At 38.9% G+C, this 18,984-nt stretch overlaps 1 protein-coding gene across 1 annotated transcript in view; it reads left to right on the top strand.

Moving 5' to 3' along the window:
- Positions 1-18,984, top strand: part of LOC124263597 (protein turtle homolog A-like) — a 422,989-nt gene that overhangs the window by 385,900 nt on the left and 18,105 nt on the right. Inside the window, 8 exon segments of the mRNA XM_046698249.1 lie at positions 5,880-6,167; positions 7,139-7,417; positions 8,684-8,692; positions 10,605-10,756; positions 12,049-12,202; positions 12,482-12,593; positions 13,461-13,636; positions 18,877-18,957. Of these exon segments, the coding sequence (XP_046554205.1) occupies positions 5,880-6,167; positions 7,139-7,417; positions 8,684-8,692; positions 10,605-10,756; positions 12,049-12,202; positions 12,482-12,593; positions 13,461-13,636; positions 18,877-18,957 (1,251 nt within the window).

Here is an 18,984-nt window from a genome sequence, read left to right on the forward strand (position 1 = left end):
GAGAATCGTATTGATGAAGATTTCATGGACGTTTTCGACAGATGTTAAACTGCTGATGTTTTTTTCACTGGAATCTATAATCATGAGATTCATGGAAAATATAGTCTGTCGTACAGACCCTGAAGCAAATATATCCAAGAAAGCCCACGCAAGTCTAGAAAATGTGGCAAGTCTAGATTTCCTCAGCTTCTGAAAATGAAGAAAGTCTCAGGGCTCCTTTTCATTATATTCTTTTTTCACTATGAACTTTTTTCAGTAAAATATGTTCATTTCAGAGACTAGTTGTTAGTCTCTGGAAAATACAAAAGTATTTTTTTGTGTGTCAAGTCTCATTCTAGACTTCTTTCGTAATACCTTTGAGGGAAAATATCCAAACATCAAAATGATAGTTATATTGCTCAGCAAGATGTATTTTGAGCTGAGTGCTAACATGGCTGATATCTCTGACAGTCAGACTTAGTCTCAAGGGTACTAATTGATAGTTGAAATGAAAATTTCTTAAAAAAACTATGAATAACAGACTACTAAGCCTCCTTATATGTACGGGGTGGTGGGGTAGCCTCAGGTTAAAGCGTTGGCTCATCATGCCCGAAGACCCAGGTTCGATTCCCCACATGGGTACAATGTGTGAAGCCAATTTCTGGTGTCCCCTGCCGTGATATTGCTGGAATATTGCTGAAATGGCGTAATACCATACTCACTCACTCTTTAAAGGATAGAATTTCCATTCATCCATGGGTTTAGCATTCAGTACAGCCTTGGAGCAAGGCTAATCTGAAAGGTGCGGGACCAGTTGGGAGATGGCAGAGTTCTATCACATCAGGCTGTTTGTTTAAGGTCACAAACAAAACTGTTGGTTGTAAACAATTTCTACTTTTTAAAAATATAAAAAAGGGAAAGAAAAACATTATGAAAGATGTATTTGAAGTCAAATGCCATAAGAAAAGAAGCAGGAAAATAAATAAGATGTTTGGACACAACTGTTTATAGATAAGATTTTGATGAAGAAACATTGTTCGGGAATTTAGTTTATATTTACAATTATTCCCCAAGTTTAGAGTCGGTGCTCGGCATGAAGTGTGTGTGTACATGCTGACAACATGGAGCGACATCTTAAGTTGGTTTGGAGACGTGATCAGAGTCCACGATCGTAGTCTGTGATCGGAGTCGGTCTCTCACCCGGACCTTGATCTTCAACTCGGAGCCACTTGGATGGTGAAGGAAGAAGTCCCCTTTGTTGTTTTTGTGCACAAACAAACAAACACTGCGGGAGAAAATAACCAGGGACAATTTAAAAAGTGAAAAATTCCATTGTGTGTCCTGATCATTGTTTTGAAGATGGCTGTGTGGGATAAAACCGTGGTGCCCTCACTACCACTCGTAGGAAGGTTTGAACCATTCTGTGGAAGGCTTGATCCTCTTCTTTGTGCAGTTCTGGGATTGTTTAGATTACAAATATAGAAGCTGGTGAGTTTCCTGGTGCAAGGACACCAGTGTCATGGACTTGTGTCAGGACTAAGCAGTGTGATAATATTTACTGAGGATATTACCAGGAGGAAATGACCCTTGATAGGGATAAGCCGAGGCCTATGCTAATGCAGGCAGCACACTTGGGAATTTACTGTGAATTTCTGAACAGATAGGCTCAACATGGTATATGTATGTTTACTAAACAGCTTTGTAAACAATATATTTGTTGCTGAGGCTTACGTATTCCTTGCTTGCTTGCTTACTCACTCACTCACAATGCAATATACAACACAATACAATATACAATACAATGTACAACCCCTTGTACAATGCAAGGTACAACCTCTTGTACAATGCAATATACAACCCCCTATACAATGCAATATACAACCCCTATAAAATGCAGTGTACAACCCCCTATACAATGCAATATACAACCCCTATACAATGCAATATACAATCCCTATACAGTGCAATATACAATGCAGTATACAACCCCCTATACAATTGCAATATACAACACCATATACAATGCAACATGCAACCCCCTACTCAATGTAATATACAACCCCCCATACAATGCAATATACAACCCCCTATACATATATAGAACATCATACTAGTGCATTTGGATGTTTTGTATTGAACGAGAAAATGTCATGGGAGCAGAGAAACAATGAGTTCGAAACATCCAAAAGCCCTAGTATGACGTTCTATATTTATTATATACCCTCTTATCTTGCATTAATCTGTTACTTAATAAAACAAAACCATCAGAACCGGCAGGGGTTCAATACGGAATCTGGGGTGCACCCCTGTATTACTACCCTAAATTTACATGGGTATATAATAAAATTCAATATACAACCCCTTGTACAATGCAATATACAACCCCTATACAATGCAATATACAACCCCTTCTACAGGTTCTCAGTGGTTCCCTGCACAAGCAGTCTTCAGTCAGAGGCCAAGCGGGTGTATTACCTGTCAGGTATAATAGCCCTGGGGCATGACAAATATATTCTTAGCCTGGTTTAAATATGGTGATGTCATGATTAAAGTATGTCAAGTATGCTGTGTTGTACAAGGGTAGAGGAGCCTCTGTCTAGACTGCCTCACAGTCTCTAAACTACATTGGTTTTCCTTCCTCTGATCACTTTCTGCAATGCAAGAGCCCCAAATGAAACGAGTCCAGATTTGTCTGAATTTCCCTTTTCAATTTAAATGGAATTGTTTGTTTTTGTCAAAATGATATAGATTCAGAGACTATGTATTAGTCTACCCCTGCCTATAGCAACAAGTGACATAGTGCTTGTTGATAACAGTTTATCATACCGTTCTCAATTGTACAATATAATGGTACTGTAGGTATTCATAGATAACGAGAATATTGCCTGAATCAAATCACCTGTCAAGTCAGTGGTTGAAGCATTCGCTCTTCACATGGAAGACCTGGGTTCAATTCCCCACATGGATACAATGTGTAAAGCCCATTTCTGGTATGATAAATTGCTGGAATATTGCTTAAAGAGGCGTAAAACCCAACTTATTCACTGATATCATCGTAACCAATCACATGACAAGAATCTCCAAGGCAGAAACATTGTGTGGTTAAGTTCTGGACTGTCAGTAAGAACCTAGACTAACAACTAGTCTCTGAAATGAACATATTTTACTGAAAAAAGTTCATAGTAAAAAATAATAAAATATAATGAAAAGAAGCCCTGAGACTTTCTTCTGAGGAAATCTAGACTTGCCACATTTTCTAGACTTGTGTGGGCTTTCTTGGATATATTTGCTTCAGGGTCTGTACGACAGACTAGTAAGAATATTGCATGCACAGAACTACACACTGGTATTGTAGAACTGTGTGTGTGAGCGTCGAACTGTCTTCAGACTTTGTGGAGAACTTGAACGTCCTGATGGGATCAGCTATTACACTGAAGGCCAGTGGATAGATATTGTGTTCATTTCTTTGGTAAATGTTACCTTAGGCCTCTTTATAGGGACTTTGGACGGGGTTTAATTGTTGAATATTTGTGGTGTTTAGTGGGTTTAGCAGCATTACATGCGAGTGAGTGAGTGAGTTTGGTTTTACGTCGCTTTTAGCAATATTTCAGCAATATCATGGCAGGGAATACCAGAAATGGGCTTCACACTTAGTACCCATGTGGGGAATCGAACCTGGGTGTTCGGCGTGACAAGCAAACTCATCAACCGCTAGGCTACCCCACCGCCCCACATTACATTGGATGTGTCAGAGTTAGCTGAAAAGGGGATAAGAAGTGGGAGGTTTACAAATCTGAGGCAGTCTGTGTTAAGAGCTTAGTAGCTTAATTAGAGGGATTGTTTTGATGATGATGATGATGGTGACATTTTGGAATGAGTGTTTTACACTGCAGGCAACTTTATCAGATAGTCAGACTCATTGAATTGCGTAGATCGATGCTTATGCTGTATATCACTGGATCATCTGGTAATCTTGATTATCTACAGAGTGCCGCTATATAGCTGGAATATTGCTGAGTCGTCTTGGGAGGGTGTGTGCAGAATGTCATTGTGTGGAGTGTAAGAATATGTCTGGAATGTCCTGTGATATCAAGAATGCCTGTATATTTTAGATTCACATCCATCTCCTGGCTGTAATCTCCTAGCGGGAAGACCAGTCATTTGTTAGCCAGATAGCACTGTAAGACGGTCATGTTGAGAATGCATGGTGAATAGATCGAGTTGTCAGGGAACAGGAACCCTCTGGATGTCATGATATGTCATGATACATAAGTTTCATGAATCGATATGTATCACGATACCCATGTCACGATTCGATACGTATCACGATACCTATTTTCGCGGCATTAAATTTAGTTACATTTTGAGCATTAGTATTTCATATTTTATAATTGTCCATGGAAAGATCAACATTTTTTATTCTCACAAATTAATAAGTTCTAATTTCCCATCTTTGTGCATGTTAAATAATTATTTATAACTCTCATAACATAAAAAAAACATGATACAATTGCAAAATGTAAACGATACATTAACATATTTAAACCGATACTTTCAAAACTAAATATCGATACAGTTTTGAATGTATCGATAATTGTATCGTCTTAGAAAAAGTATCGATGCACTGATGTATCGATATATCGTGGCATCCATACTTCTGTGTTACTTGGCAGTTGATGGAGGGGGCGTGGCACTACTGGTTGATAAAGGCTGGTAGTTAAACTGATAGTGGTTTAATGCAAGGCAGTATGTATTTTGTTATTGTATGGGACGGCTTCATCCATCGATATGAGATGACAGTGTTATATATACTGGACAAAAATAGTACATTTTGAAATTATGAATAATGATTTATTTATTCATTGACACCATGATAAAATATCAATCATAAAAATACCAATATCCCTAACTTATTTTGTCCAGTATATTTGGTGTGAGAGTTGAACATTTAGGCATTAATGCAGCATTTTGCGTATCTTGGTGGGTTACGATTTCAGTGTAAGTAAGCAAGGTTTTATGCCACTTTTAACAATATTCAAGCAAAATGTTGTTGAGGGATGCCAGCAATCGGCAGCAGTCTGAACGCATCTTGGTGTGACAAACAAATGTGTAACCAACCTGTCTTCCCTGCCGGCCCTACAAACTGTATTTTAGAACATGATTTGAACCACATTATTGGAGAGAGATTATTGACGATCCTTCTCCTGATCCACAGTTAGATTTTATTGTCTCAGGTGCTGTATGACTCCGTTTTCCAGTCCAGTTAGTGTTTTGTTTTGTTTAACACAACACTAGCAGTACTCAAGCTATATTGGACTGCTTCTGTGGTGTAGTGGTTAGAGCGTCCGCCCGGAGAGCGGAAGGTCGCGGGTTCGATCCCCGACCGCGTCATACCAAAAGACGTTAAAATATGGTACTTGTTGGTCCCTGTCTGGCGCTCGGCATTAATGGGTACAACAAGGACTGGTCGGCTCGGAGTCAGTATAATGTGTCTGAGTGGGGTATTCCTGCTTCACTGCGGCATGGTATCTCAATGAGCTAGCACTATAAAACCAGCATCAGTCTGGGCTAGTACAAGCAGCAGTACATACACATACACATACACACGCATGCACGTCGTCATATGAGCGAAATATTCTCAAGCACAACGTTCAACCCAATTTCACCTCACCTCACCTCACGCAAGCTATATTGGGGCAGTCTGTAAATAATCAAATCTGGACCAGACAATCCAGTGATCAACAGCATGTGTATCGATTTACACAGTTAGGAAACGATGTCAATGAAGTCAGTGAGCCTGACCACCCGATCCCTTTGGTCGACTCTTGCGACAAACATGTGTTCATGAAGACCAATTCTAACCTGAATCCAGTTAATGTATAACCATGTTGATGCTTCAGGTGGCCCCTACATCATGGTATCGCCCCACAACGTCACTGCCATTGAAGGACAGCGGAACAAGTTTCCATGCGGAGCCGAGGCGTACCCCAATAACATCACCTACAGCTGGTTCAAGGATGGCATCGACGTGGAGACTCTCCCCGGGTTCCAGGTGGGCCGTATCAGCATCAGTCCCGATGGCAATCTCCTCATCTCCTCTGTCATCAAAGACGACATGGCCTGGTACATGTGTCGCCCCAGCAACGGCATCGGAGAAGATGAGGCATCGGCGTATCTCAATGTCACATGTAAGTGAGTGAGTGAGCGAGTTTAGTTTTACGCCGCACTCAGCAATATTCCAGCTTTATGGCGTATATCTGTAAATAATCGAGTCTGGACCAGACAATCCAGTGATCAACAGCATGAGCATCGATCTGCCCAATTGGGAACCAATGACATGTGTCAACTAAGTCAGCGAACCTGACCTCTTATCCCGTTAGTCGCCTCTTACGACAAGCATGGGTTACTGAAGATCAATATTCTAACCCAGACCTTCATCGGTCGTCACATGTAAGAATCTTTGTGTATTAGTGAAGTCGGCAAGAGGATGCGATTTGGCAGAATAATTTTGAGGGACATCAGAAATGTACATCACGCACTTTACCCATGTGGGCATTTGAACAAAGGTCTTCAGCATTATGTCTCTATTCTTGGACCAAACTATAACCCTTCTGCTCTAAACAATGTGTGATATTTGAAGTTTATACCGACCAACACTGGTTATGGATCATGAGTATTTGAGTGTCTCCATATTTCTCATCAATCCACTGTCTATACATTCGTCCTTTGTTCATACGTTGCTGGGGCGGTGGGGTAGCCTAATGGTTAAAGCGTTGGCTCGTCACGCCAAAGACCCGGGTTCGAATCCCCACATGGGCACAATGTGTGAAGCCCATTTCTGGTGTCCCCCACCGTGATGTTGCTGGAATATTGCTAAAAGCGGCTTAAAACCAAACTCAGTCAGTCAGTCATACGTTGCTACATTTTAGCATTTTTACAATGGATGGATATTAGTGTATCACCAGTAATAACAGAAATAATAATGGCTGTTTATATAGCGCCTGTATCCTCGCACTTGTGCATGCTCAAGGCACTAACATATTTCATTTATTATGAATGTCATAAAAAGACTTTTTCATTCTGAGAGTTGTCTCCCTTTGTTGTGTTTGTATTTTTAGCATGTTTCATTAGTAAAAAAATCGTGATTTCTTTTCTTCAGATTTTCCAAAAGTTCTTCCAATGCCAAGTCAGCTCACATGGGCTAAAGGTTTTCGTGAAAAGATCGACTGTCCAGTTGACGCCAATCCGTCAATGACCGAAACGATATGGACGAAGGATGCCATGATTTTGGACAGCACAGGCCGCATGGCTATTCTGACCAATGGCACGCTTGTGATCCGCAATGTGACGCTGCTAGACAGCGGCAGCTACAGCTGCACGCCGGTCAGCCTGCTAGGACGTGGGGAGACGTCGCCACACGTACAGGTTATAGTCCGAGGTGAGATACGACATTGTAAGTATCGGCAGTTGGAATGCAGCTGGAGGGTAGTGGTCCTAGAATCGCATGATACCTTTTCGGTGAAAATGGTGAAATTTTTAGTAGCACCAGAATACGTTTTGTCATTTCAGTGATTGTGCTGGTTAGGGGAGAGGATAGTTTTTCTTCTTAAATCTGATTTCTTGAAAATGAGCTCAGATAAGAGTTGTTTCACAAAGGTTTTTAAAAGATTTCAGATGTTTGTTTTGAAATGTGTACACGAAAAGTAAATATTTGTAGTTGTACACGAAAAATAAATAGTAGTTGTTTTATGTTTCTGAATGATCAAGGTTAAAGGGCACTCATAAATTTAAATATATTTAGAATTATATATTTGTATAAATAGTAGAAATATAGATTATTAATGATGCTCTTTTAGATAGATTGTTCCAAAGCATGTGACAAGCATGTGGATGTTGTGCCCGTTCCGTTCCAAGTCTCATCAAAACAGCACTTATTAAATCATTTTTGGTATGATTTAAAAATCAGAATTTCAACTAGTTTCAGACATGTCAGCTGTAGTTTTTGGGTCTGAAAGTCATTTTTGGGACGATACAGATTTATACATCAATCCTCGATGGAATTTAGCTTTTATAATGTTCCTTCTGATAGAGTACAAAATATGTGAGCAAAACTGAAAAGATTTGGACACGCTTGTTTCATGATTATTGGAGAGATTTATTCTTTTGAGTAAACATTTGAAAAGTGACAGGATTAATCCCTGACAAGTAAATACGGCCATGATTATATAGGGATTAATCCTTTGCAATTAAATACAACCATGATTAAATCAGGGATTAATCCCTTATAAGTAAATACAGCTATGATTAACATAAGGACTAATCCCATTTTATATAAATGGTAATCTTTTCTGTATACGTGGTATATATTCATCCGCCTGTAAGATGGGCAGATTATAATAGTTTTAGATATCATTTGATATGCACAGCACTGCCTGGACCACAGCCATAGGATATAGTTAGTCTTTGAATGTATCTTTTCACATTGATACGAGACGGTTCGTCACGAAATATGTTGCATGCTTTTGCAATGTAGATGGGTACATTTTTCTCACGAAGTTGTATATGGCTGAAAGCATGTGATAGCCTCGCAGAGAGACACGGATATATTAGCGTGAGCATCAGGTCTTGTTGTAAATACCATGTGACCAGCAACTGTGAGTCATTGATGACTATTTTGTATTAACGCTTCCATATTGTGACACAGATGTAACGGGTAAGAAGCGCCACCTACTTCCTGTCTGTTGTGTATTGTGATGTCTCGTAACGCCTCCTATATCCTGTGTGCAATGCTTTAAGCTGGAGTTGTCTCCCTTGTGTTCAGCTTTCATAGATAGGATATATGTCTTACTTCACAGCTGTTTGAACTCTTACGTTGTGCCCTGGCGCGGGTTTACATTATTGTCAGTACTTTCAGTCAATGAAATTGTTATTTTATCAGATAAGCCGTTATTTCTAACAGGTAGCAGCAGCTCTGTAGTTTGAAAGCAGTTGCCATTTTTTATCATGCGTCCTTAAAATGCTGTGTAGCCAATGCCGCCATTTTTAATTTTGAAAATACAAGATGATCTTTGTGTCATGATTCTTGAGAGTTTATTCTTCATTTGACCACTGCGACTATAGGTTTTTGACATAATCGTAAAAAGACCTCAGGAAGTTTGTAAATGTGTACCCCTTCCTCCTCTTGAGACTCTCACGAATGTTATTTTTGCCTACTCTCTCTAGCATTTCTTTGTTATTTCCCTCCACTCATTCTGATTTCTTTCAGTGGAAGTTTTAATGTCATCTCATTTCACCTCTATAGTATTGAATTCATCAACGTTCTGCTTTACATTAATCTTGCATTGTCGTTTTTTAGAAAATCTTCAATTTTTAGACCTGTAGAACTACACAAGCCCCAAACTGCAGACATGCGTTAAGTAATATTATCTCAGTGGAAGGTATTTAAACATTAATTATCTTATTTTGATTAACAATGGACAGTTAGGAATGTTTGATCTTACAAACATAAAGTGGTTTGTTTTAGCAAAGGGCAGCGTCAGATTTGGCTGACAGGATTCTTCTTTGAATACTTTTGACAATTATTACTTCTACATGTGCTCTATGAATATTTTCATACATTGAGAATTTTATAATGTTTTAAGACATTGAAGAAGTTAATATCCTACCTTTTCCTGATCATAATTTCATTATGTCAAATCAGAAACAATTGCCGCTAAAATAGACATAGCATGTTTCACATGTTATGTTAGGGATTACACTTTCTCAGAAAAGTACAGATTCTTGTACTTTAGGGGTAGAGTCCCATGTGGGATTCACCCCGCTCTCTCAGAGTCAGGCACCTAATTGCCACCACAAAAAGTCAGCCATCTAACCCACTCAGCCGTCGCCACTTTCTGAATGATGTTGTGTATTCAGGCCATATTTCTCTTTTTATATACCTGGGCCTAGATTTTCGAAGCTCTCTTAGAGCTAATATAGTCGTACGTGCCATTCATTAACACTAACTTATTACTATCTTAGGGCTAAGAGAGCTTCGAAAATCTAGGCCCTGTTCTCAATTGTACAGGCAGATTAGAAAGTATCCCAGAATACATATGTTTTCACTCCTCAATTGATCTTATTGCTGAAACATAGACTAAGATCTTAGTATCCATAAGTAACCAATATAAAGTCTGGAAAAACATTTTCTAGATTGTCAAAATTTAGAAACTAGTTAATATTGTCCCCAACTTTCTTTTATACTCAAAAAAACACTAGTGAGTAAGATTTTAAGCTGCATTAAGCAATTTTCCTGGAATATCACACAACTAGTTAATATTGTCCCCAACTTTCTTTTATACTCAAAAAAACACTAGTGAGTAAGATTTTATGCTGCATTAAGCAATTTTCCTGAAATGTCATGGGGGGACACACAATGCTCATTAGTAGGGAATCAAACCCAGGCCTTTGGCATCATTAACAAGTGCTTTAACCACTAGGCTATTACACTGCACCATGAAATAACCCTAAATGTAGAATAATTCTGTTAGAGAAAATATTGTACGACATATGTTCAGAGTTACATTTTTTCTTTCAATATAATGTTGTTGTTGTGTTGTTTTACAGAGACGTTGTTGTGATTTCAGACCCTCCTTACTTCATCCTCCGCCCGAGGTCGCTCTACCAGAAGAACCCTGGTCAGTCCGTCGTACTGCCGTGTTCCGCCACCCGGAACCCCGGAGCCTTCACTCAGCTGGAGGAAGGTGAGCTACGGAACAATCACTGTAGCTTTGTGTTTGTTTGTTGTAGTGTAGTGAGCAGTATTCTGCCTATATGAGTGAGTGAGTTTAGTTTGACAACACTTTTAGCAATATTCCAGCAGTATCACGGTGGAGAACACCAGAAATGGGCTTCACACATTGTGGGGAATCGAACCCAGGTCTTCGATGTGATGAGCGAACACCTTAACCGTTAGGCTATGCCACCCAACTCCAGCTATATGATCGTGAAGTGGGAAACAGGCAACCTTGTGATTTAAAAAATTGACCAGTCGTCCACGTTTGACAAACCCGAACTCATGATGATTTACACATGCAGGGATTCTGTATGAAGCAATACATGGTATGGAGATTTTCGTGTGGGAATTCCTTTGGAACTGAAAGGTCTTCTTAAGAACTTACTATAAGGATGATATCTTTTTGGGGTTTTATGGGGAGGTTTCAGGGTTCTTATAATACCCTAGATAACAGTTTTTCATGTGTTCTTTAAAGACTGAAGGAAAATTAATATAAGTTTAATAAAGTAAAAAGTAATAAAGAGCCAACTTATCTTGAAGCAGGATAGATCCAGCCATTACTTATATCAGTGCTTAGCCTCACTCACCCACTCTCTCATTCCTTCACTTACCCCCACTTTCTCACTCACTCATTCATTCACTAACCTCCTCTTTCTCACTCACTCACCCACTTGTTCATTCATTCACTCACTCCCACTTTCTCACTTTTTCACTAACTCCCTGCTTTCTTACTCACTTAATCATTCCTTCACTCGCTCCCACTCTCTCACTTCCCTCACTCATCCATTCACTCATACCCACACACTCTCTTTCTAACATTTCACAGATACAAGCCATAGTGGAGATCATTCATTCATTCATTCATTCATTTATTTATTTATTCACTCACTGTCTCACTCACTCTTCAAGGCATATCATTCATTCATTCATTCACTCACTGTCTCACTCACACTTAAAGGCATATCATTCATTCATTCACTCACTGTCTCACTCACTCACTTAGAGGCATATCATTCATTCATTCATTCACTCACTGTCTCACTCACTGACTCTTCAAGGCATATCATTCATTCATTCATTCACTCACTGTCTCACTCACACTTAAAGGCATATCATTCATTCATTCACTCACTCACTGTCTCACTCACTCAAACTTAAAGGCATATCATTCATTCAATCACTCACTCACTCACTCACTGTCTCATTCACTCACTCGCTGTCTCACTCACTCACTCTTCAAGGCATATCATTCATTCATTCATTCATTCTCACTCACTCACTCTGTCTTTCCACAGGTGCAAGGCGTGGTGGAGATCAACGACAGAGTCCACAACAAGCAAGGCAACCTGTCCTTCACCAACCTGGGAAAGGAGGATCATGGGATATATGAATGTGTCGCCAGTAACTCCATAGCAACCATCATTGCCGTCACCGAGCTGCGTGTCATGAGTAGGTCAACAATAAACTAAATGGACATTTGTTTAGGAAGACATAAACATAAACATAGGTTATAAAATATGTCTGTGATTTCGCCTGGCATTCTGGTAATGACACATTTATATTCTTGAAACATATTTCTAGGTTTTGAAACATGTCGAGTATATAAATCATGTATCTAGTATTTGACATGTGTCCAGTTTTTGAAACATACACTAGCATCTGGCATGTCCAGTATTAGATATTATGTATTCCGTACATGACCAGTTATTCGACACTCTGGTGTTTCAGACACGACTCCACACGCGCCCTACAACGTCACCGTGTTGACGGACCTGTTCTCCGCACGGGTCTCCTGGGAACCAGCCTACGATGGAGGAAGCCCACAAACATACATATTATGGTAATTACAAAGATCACCTCGTGAGTGAGTTTGGTTTTACGCCATTTTAGCAATATTCCAGTAATATCACGGCGGGGGACACCAGAAATGGGCTTCACACGTTGTACCCATCTGGGGAAGCACAATGTTTCAGAGTATATTCTTACGTCTTCATCAGTTGTAAGAAAATACTCCAAAACGTCATGCTCCTGATAATACAGAGACCTGTGAAGATCCGAGTTAGAATTGATCTTCAGTAACCCATGCTTGTCGTAAGAGGCTACTAACGGGATTGGGTGGTCAGGCTCGCTGACTCGGTTGACACATGTCATCGGTTCCCAATTGTGCAGATCGATACTCATGCTGTTGATCACTGGATTGTCTGGTCCAGGCTCAATTATTTACAGACCGCCGCCATATAGCTGGAATATTGCTGAATGTTGCGTAAAACTAAACTCACTCACTCACAATACAGAAGCTGACATTCATAAATTTTCATCTTTATAATATTTTAGTGATGAGTGATGAGGGGACAGTGACCCATGTTTGTCAGTAGATCTGTGGGCAGGCTCCAGCACTGTTTCCAGAACATCCTTTTACAAATGTCTGCACTCAGATACAACAGACGGCCACAGGACTTCCTAGAGGATACAGCAGTGGTGAGACCCTGCGTCTGCGTCAACGTCCTGTCTCGACAGATTCCACGATAGATGACTGGCAGTCCACGAAAACCAAAACCTGAAAATGCAAACAGCATTACAGCATCAGGAAAAAAACATCTTCCCTGGAAAAGTCCTGTTCCATGGTTCAATCTTTTTCTTTCATCTGATTTCATATGTTCGTGTGTCAACTGCTCCATGTGGTTTACAAAACATTTGTCTGTTTTAGGTTTCGTGTCGGGGCTGAAGACAGCACAAACTGGGAGACGATGCGAGTACCTCAGGGGTCAACGACCTTCACCTTGTATACACTGATGCCCAACACGATGTATGAGTTCATGGTGCTGTCCCGGAATGAGTACGGTGACGGAATGTACAGTAAAAGAGTCCTCGCAAAGACACGAGGTAAACTTCCGCTCCGTTGTCCACGGGGATTATGGGTAAATCGCATGAGACCCATAAAGGTCAGCTCTTTCTAGCGTGTCAATCAATTGAGATAAAGTATGCAAATTTGAAACACCCACAGATTATAACTTAATGTGATTTCAATTCAATAAAAACTCGCCATTGGAATAGAAACCTGTTTGACATCAGACTACATCTGGGCTTCAGAGATGATGGATTGTCTGAGATCATGCAAGTTTTGAGATAAACAATGAGTAAGATTTACTCGCGACTTGGAGACACTAGAAAGAGCAGCCTTCATATAGGAACTTAGGATACAGCTTCATAGAGGAAATGAAATTGAAAATGAGTAAATACAAGTAAAGACCGATGCAAATTCCTCATTTTCAGTTTCAGTCATCATTCATACCCAAATAATAAACCGCCCTCCCCTCCTACCTGCCCACCTTTGCATATTTGAGACACTCACTCCAACTCAGCCGAACAGCTACTTCCATGCCTGACAATGATTGTCTCCCTTGAATCCCTAGCCAGTTTAAAGTGACACTGTCTGTTATGTTAAGATTTTTCGGTATGCATCTATGCATCTTCTGAAAGCTGCTTTTAATAACTGATATATTATTTTGCTGAAAATTTGTAAAAAATTAAGAGGTTTCCAAAATCAGCTGACATGTAGATTGGAACTTTGAGGTAATGCTTCAAATTTTTGATTATCGTGACTGTCACTTTAATATGTAGTTTCTACAGATAACGAGGCCCGACATATGAATGCTTAAAACCACTGTTGTACTGTACCCCTCCTAAATTGAGTGCTTTATACCGTAGTTGATTAGTTAAGGACTGTTTCATTTCGGAGCCTGTTTTTACAATAATTTTTGCAATGTTAGAATTCAGCTTTAGATTCTCTATCTATTCAGTCCTGTTTATACTTTTGTTAAACAGGTGTTTCACTTAATTAACTTTATGAAAATTTGTGATATAATATGACATGTTTGTTTCAGGAGTTCAAGCTAATTGCTAATCGTTATTGAGACGGTTAAGTTATCTCCCTTTCGTTCTCATCAATAATATCATCGATCATTTTGTGTTTATGTTCAAAGTTTGTATTTGTTTTTGATGAGAGTTTATGTTTTTAAAGAAATTTCTGACAGGGTTATTTGGTTGTATTGATTTTCTGGGAAGGACAAATATGTTAAAGTTTTGAAGGTAATGTTGTGGAAATGTTTGAATCTGGTTTCCAAGTTGTTTGCAATATGTTTGACATCCTTCAAAAACTTTTTATTGTTCTTCCTGTCATGTATCTTTATATGCCACTAATTACAGTTTTCTTTGCCTACTAACAAACTCACCTCCTAACAAAACTACACTTGCTTTACACAAATCTTGCAGCCTGCCGTTATTCTGTTATCTGTTTCAAATTTTCGTTCACATGTTCGTTTCGAACATGTTGGTGACAGACAAACTATTCGGTATATTGTGAAACAGATATATCCAATCAAATAATGCGATAATGTATAAATGCTTATTTGTCAGGGTTAAGTATGTTACGCGATTATGACTCCACGTTAACTTTGCCCCCCCCCAAATCTTGGAGAAGTTAGATACCTAACTACCAACAAATCAGCGGTTTAGTCAACTAGAGAGGAGTGGGGATATTTTCATGGCCGAGCACGTTTATAAATACTCCCCTCTTCATTTGTCTCATATTCTTTTCTCTTTGTTATCAAGATCATAAGGTGCTTTTCATCTTTTTCCGTTTAAATCCATGATCCTTTGTTTGTGTTTCCTGGTTCCGTCGACAATTCTGCAATAATATGCATATTTACATCAGAAAGGATCAGAAAGAAATTTTTGCGGTATTTGTAAAGGAAAAAGACAGGAAGATACTAGCTTTGGGTAGGTGTCAAGAATACACGAATACATATTGACAGTAACATTTGTCTCACATGAGGATCTATTTTGTCATTGTAAAATATAAACACCAGTAATACAATGCAAAACTGATGAGAAATTCAAAGCCTGGTTTCAAATTAATGTTAGAAAAGTCCAACAAGAATGACATGTTCACACAAACTGTGTTTGATATGGCTGTTGAAATTCTGCAGACAAAATTCTGATAAAAAAAACCATTTTGATCAAACATTTTGATCAAACGCATTTGATCAAGTACATTACAAACACATTTTGATCAAAAACATTCTGATCAAACACATTCCTGCCAAACAAATTCAAATCAAGCACATTCTGATAAAATACATTCCAGTCAAACAAATTCAAATCAAACACATTCCAATGAAACACGTTCCAGTCAAAAAATTCCGATCAAACAGATTTCGATCAAACACATTCCCAGTGAGCCACTGAAGCCAACAGGACCGTGAAGTTTGCGGAAGACAGTAGGGGTAGTGTGAGTCGGTAGATACGCTTGTTATAACCCGACTAACTACTGGTTTATTCCAGGGAATGAGACGGAACCTGAACCAACCACAGTAAAGATTACGGGTACAACTCTCGGCAGCACTAGAACACAGCTATAGTTAAAACCATGTCCTTAGAAACCTGCGCCTGTCTTAAACACGTCCATGATGTACTCAAATGCCTTTTGCCGGGGGTTTATTTGAGATGAATTCATGAAATTTCTTCACAGGAGCAGCACCATGATGGGTTTAAGTCCTGTGTGAGGTTTTTAAAGATGTGGTCAACACTATAGTATGTCAGTCAGTCTTTTTATTGCTTTTCATGGTCTTTTCAAACAGCCAGCTCTCAACTGGAGTTAACTGGATGGATCTGGTTGTAGCATGATGAGCCAGATTGAGCTGGTTTGGACTGCATAATTCCAGATTCATCCAGTTCATATGACACAGAGCTTGTATATTTACAAACTTTTGCATGCAAGAAGTTTGTTGTTACTGTATATGAAATTCTTAGACATGCATCGTGTTGCATCATTCTGTAGATGGACTAGCACCAATGTGCATCGTGATGCATTTGACAATCTCTGCACGTTCTGCATGTTTAAGATTCATTTTGTGACCTACGCTTCATTGTCCATTTTCCAGACGTCTGCATGCAGCATGCTGGCATTATTCCTGCCAATTCCAACTTTTAGCATCACCTGTGCTTGTGATATCACGGAACTATGAATGACATGCACCTGCACTCTACTGGTGATATCTTGTGATATCCGTCACGTTGACGTCTGCTCGAGACTGTATCGGCACAAATTTTGGATTGTGAATTGTCATTTATCGTTGTACATTAGGTATCTCTTTGCCTCATAAATAGCTGGTATGACATATGAATGTATTTTGATGAGATGTTGAGCATTTTCAGTCCATGATATGTCTATATATATACATATATGCATTTATGCATTTTGGTATCCAGTTTTTATGCTACTTCCTTATATTCTCTGCAATGCTTACTTTCATTTTTATTCAGAAACTAGATGAAAATATATTTTAATTTAATTTGCTGGTCAAGAATTGTTGAAAGATAAAGAATAGTTATAGATACTGCAGAATACTAAGTACTGTATATCATTTCAACTCTAAAGTACTTCTGTTATGCGAGTATGAGATAGAATTGGCCGTGAGATAGTTTACGAGTAATGACTGAGGAGCAATTTGTTGTCATCTTCCATCTCTAGCACAGATAGGTGGGTGCTCATTTATTGCCCCGGGTGAACCTGTCCACAAAGGTACAGGCCATACAAAATATGTTATTATCTGCTGAAAAAAGTTCATGAACAGTTAGTGGATGTTTTTATAAAATTTGTGCTCCCTGCATAAAAACATTCTTGAAATATTTCATGAAGTTGTTTTGGTTCAATTAAAAACAGTAGAGCTTCGAGACATGAGCCAATGAGCAAGTGCGAGTCTTTATGCCACTTTAGCAGTATTCCAGCCATATCTAGGCGTGGGACACCAGAAATGGGCTTCACACATTGTACCCACATTGAGAATCAAACCAGAGTCTTTGGCGTGACGAGAGAATGCTTTAACCATGAGCCAATGAGCTACCATATATAGGGAGAAGTTCTGGATAAATAACCAATGGGCTCCCATATATAGACATAGATTTAAAACAAATGAGCTCCCATATATAGACAAACATTTTGGGATATGAGCTAATTATCTCCCATATATAGACATAGATTTAAAACAAATGAGCTCCCATATATAGACAAACATTTTGGGATATGAGCTAAGTATCTCCCATATATAGACATAGATTTAAAACAAATGAGCTCCCATATATAGACAAACATTTTGGGATATGAGCTAATTATCTCCCATATATAGACATAGATTTAAAACAAATGAGCTCCCATATATAGACAAACATTTTGGGATATGAGCTAAGTATCTCCCATATATAGACATAGATTTAAAACAAATGAGCTCCCATATATAGACAAACATTTTGGGATATGAGCTAATTATCTCCCATATATAGACATAGATTTAAAACAAATGAGCTCCCATATATAGACAAACATTTTGGGATATGAGCTAAGTATCTCCCATATATAGACATAGATTTAAAACAAATGAGCTCCCATATATAGACAAACATTTTGGGATATGAGCTAATTATCTCCCATATATAAACATAGATTTGAAACAAATGAGCTCCCATATATAGACATAGTTTGGGGTATGAGGTTGTTAGCTCCCATATATAGACATAGATTCAGAACCAATGAGCTTTCATATATAGACAAACATTTTGGGATATGAGCTAATTATCTCCCTTACACAGACAAAGATTACACAACCAATTAGCTTTTATATATGGGTATGGGGTACGATTAATTGAATTGCGACCATATCATGATAGGCATAAGTTTGAGACATGGACCAATGAGATGCTGTATAAATAAGCTTCAATTGAGGACTTGAGCCAATGAAAACGCTCGACATCTCTGCTCTGCAGACCATACCAGTTGTTAACGAAAAAAGAGACATACTCTTAAATGACAGTACACAGTCTCAGGGTAAGGTCTGTGTGTTAACGGTAACTGATCACGTGAGCACTCCACTAACCTCTGACCTCACTCATTAACTACTACGTCACTCTGGACGTCTACTAACGTCACTCTGTCATCCACTATGAGATTCTGTTGGACTGTGATTATCACTAGGCAACCCATCAGCTTGTACAGGACCAGGCAGCCATTGAGATCAACCCAGTTTGGATCCCATATAATCGGAGTTTTGTCTTCTGTTCGCTTTCAGGGTTTCACATGGACTTGGTAACGGCTTTACCAACAGATGGGTATGGATCAACGTATATACCAGATATAAAAGAATCTATCGGTAAGTTGCAATCATTATTAATGATTG

Source organism: Haliotis rubra, unplaced genomic scaffold, assembly GCF_003918875.1.
Source record: "Haliotis rubra isolate DU_JTF1 unplaced genomic scaffold, ASM391887v1 Scf89, whole genome shotgun sequence".
NCBI lineage: Eukaryota > Metazoa > Mollusca > Gastropoda > Lepetellida > Haliotidae > Haliotis > Haliotis rubra.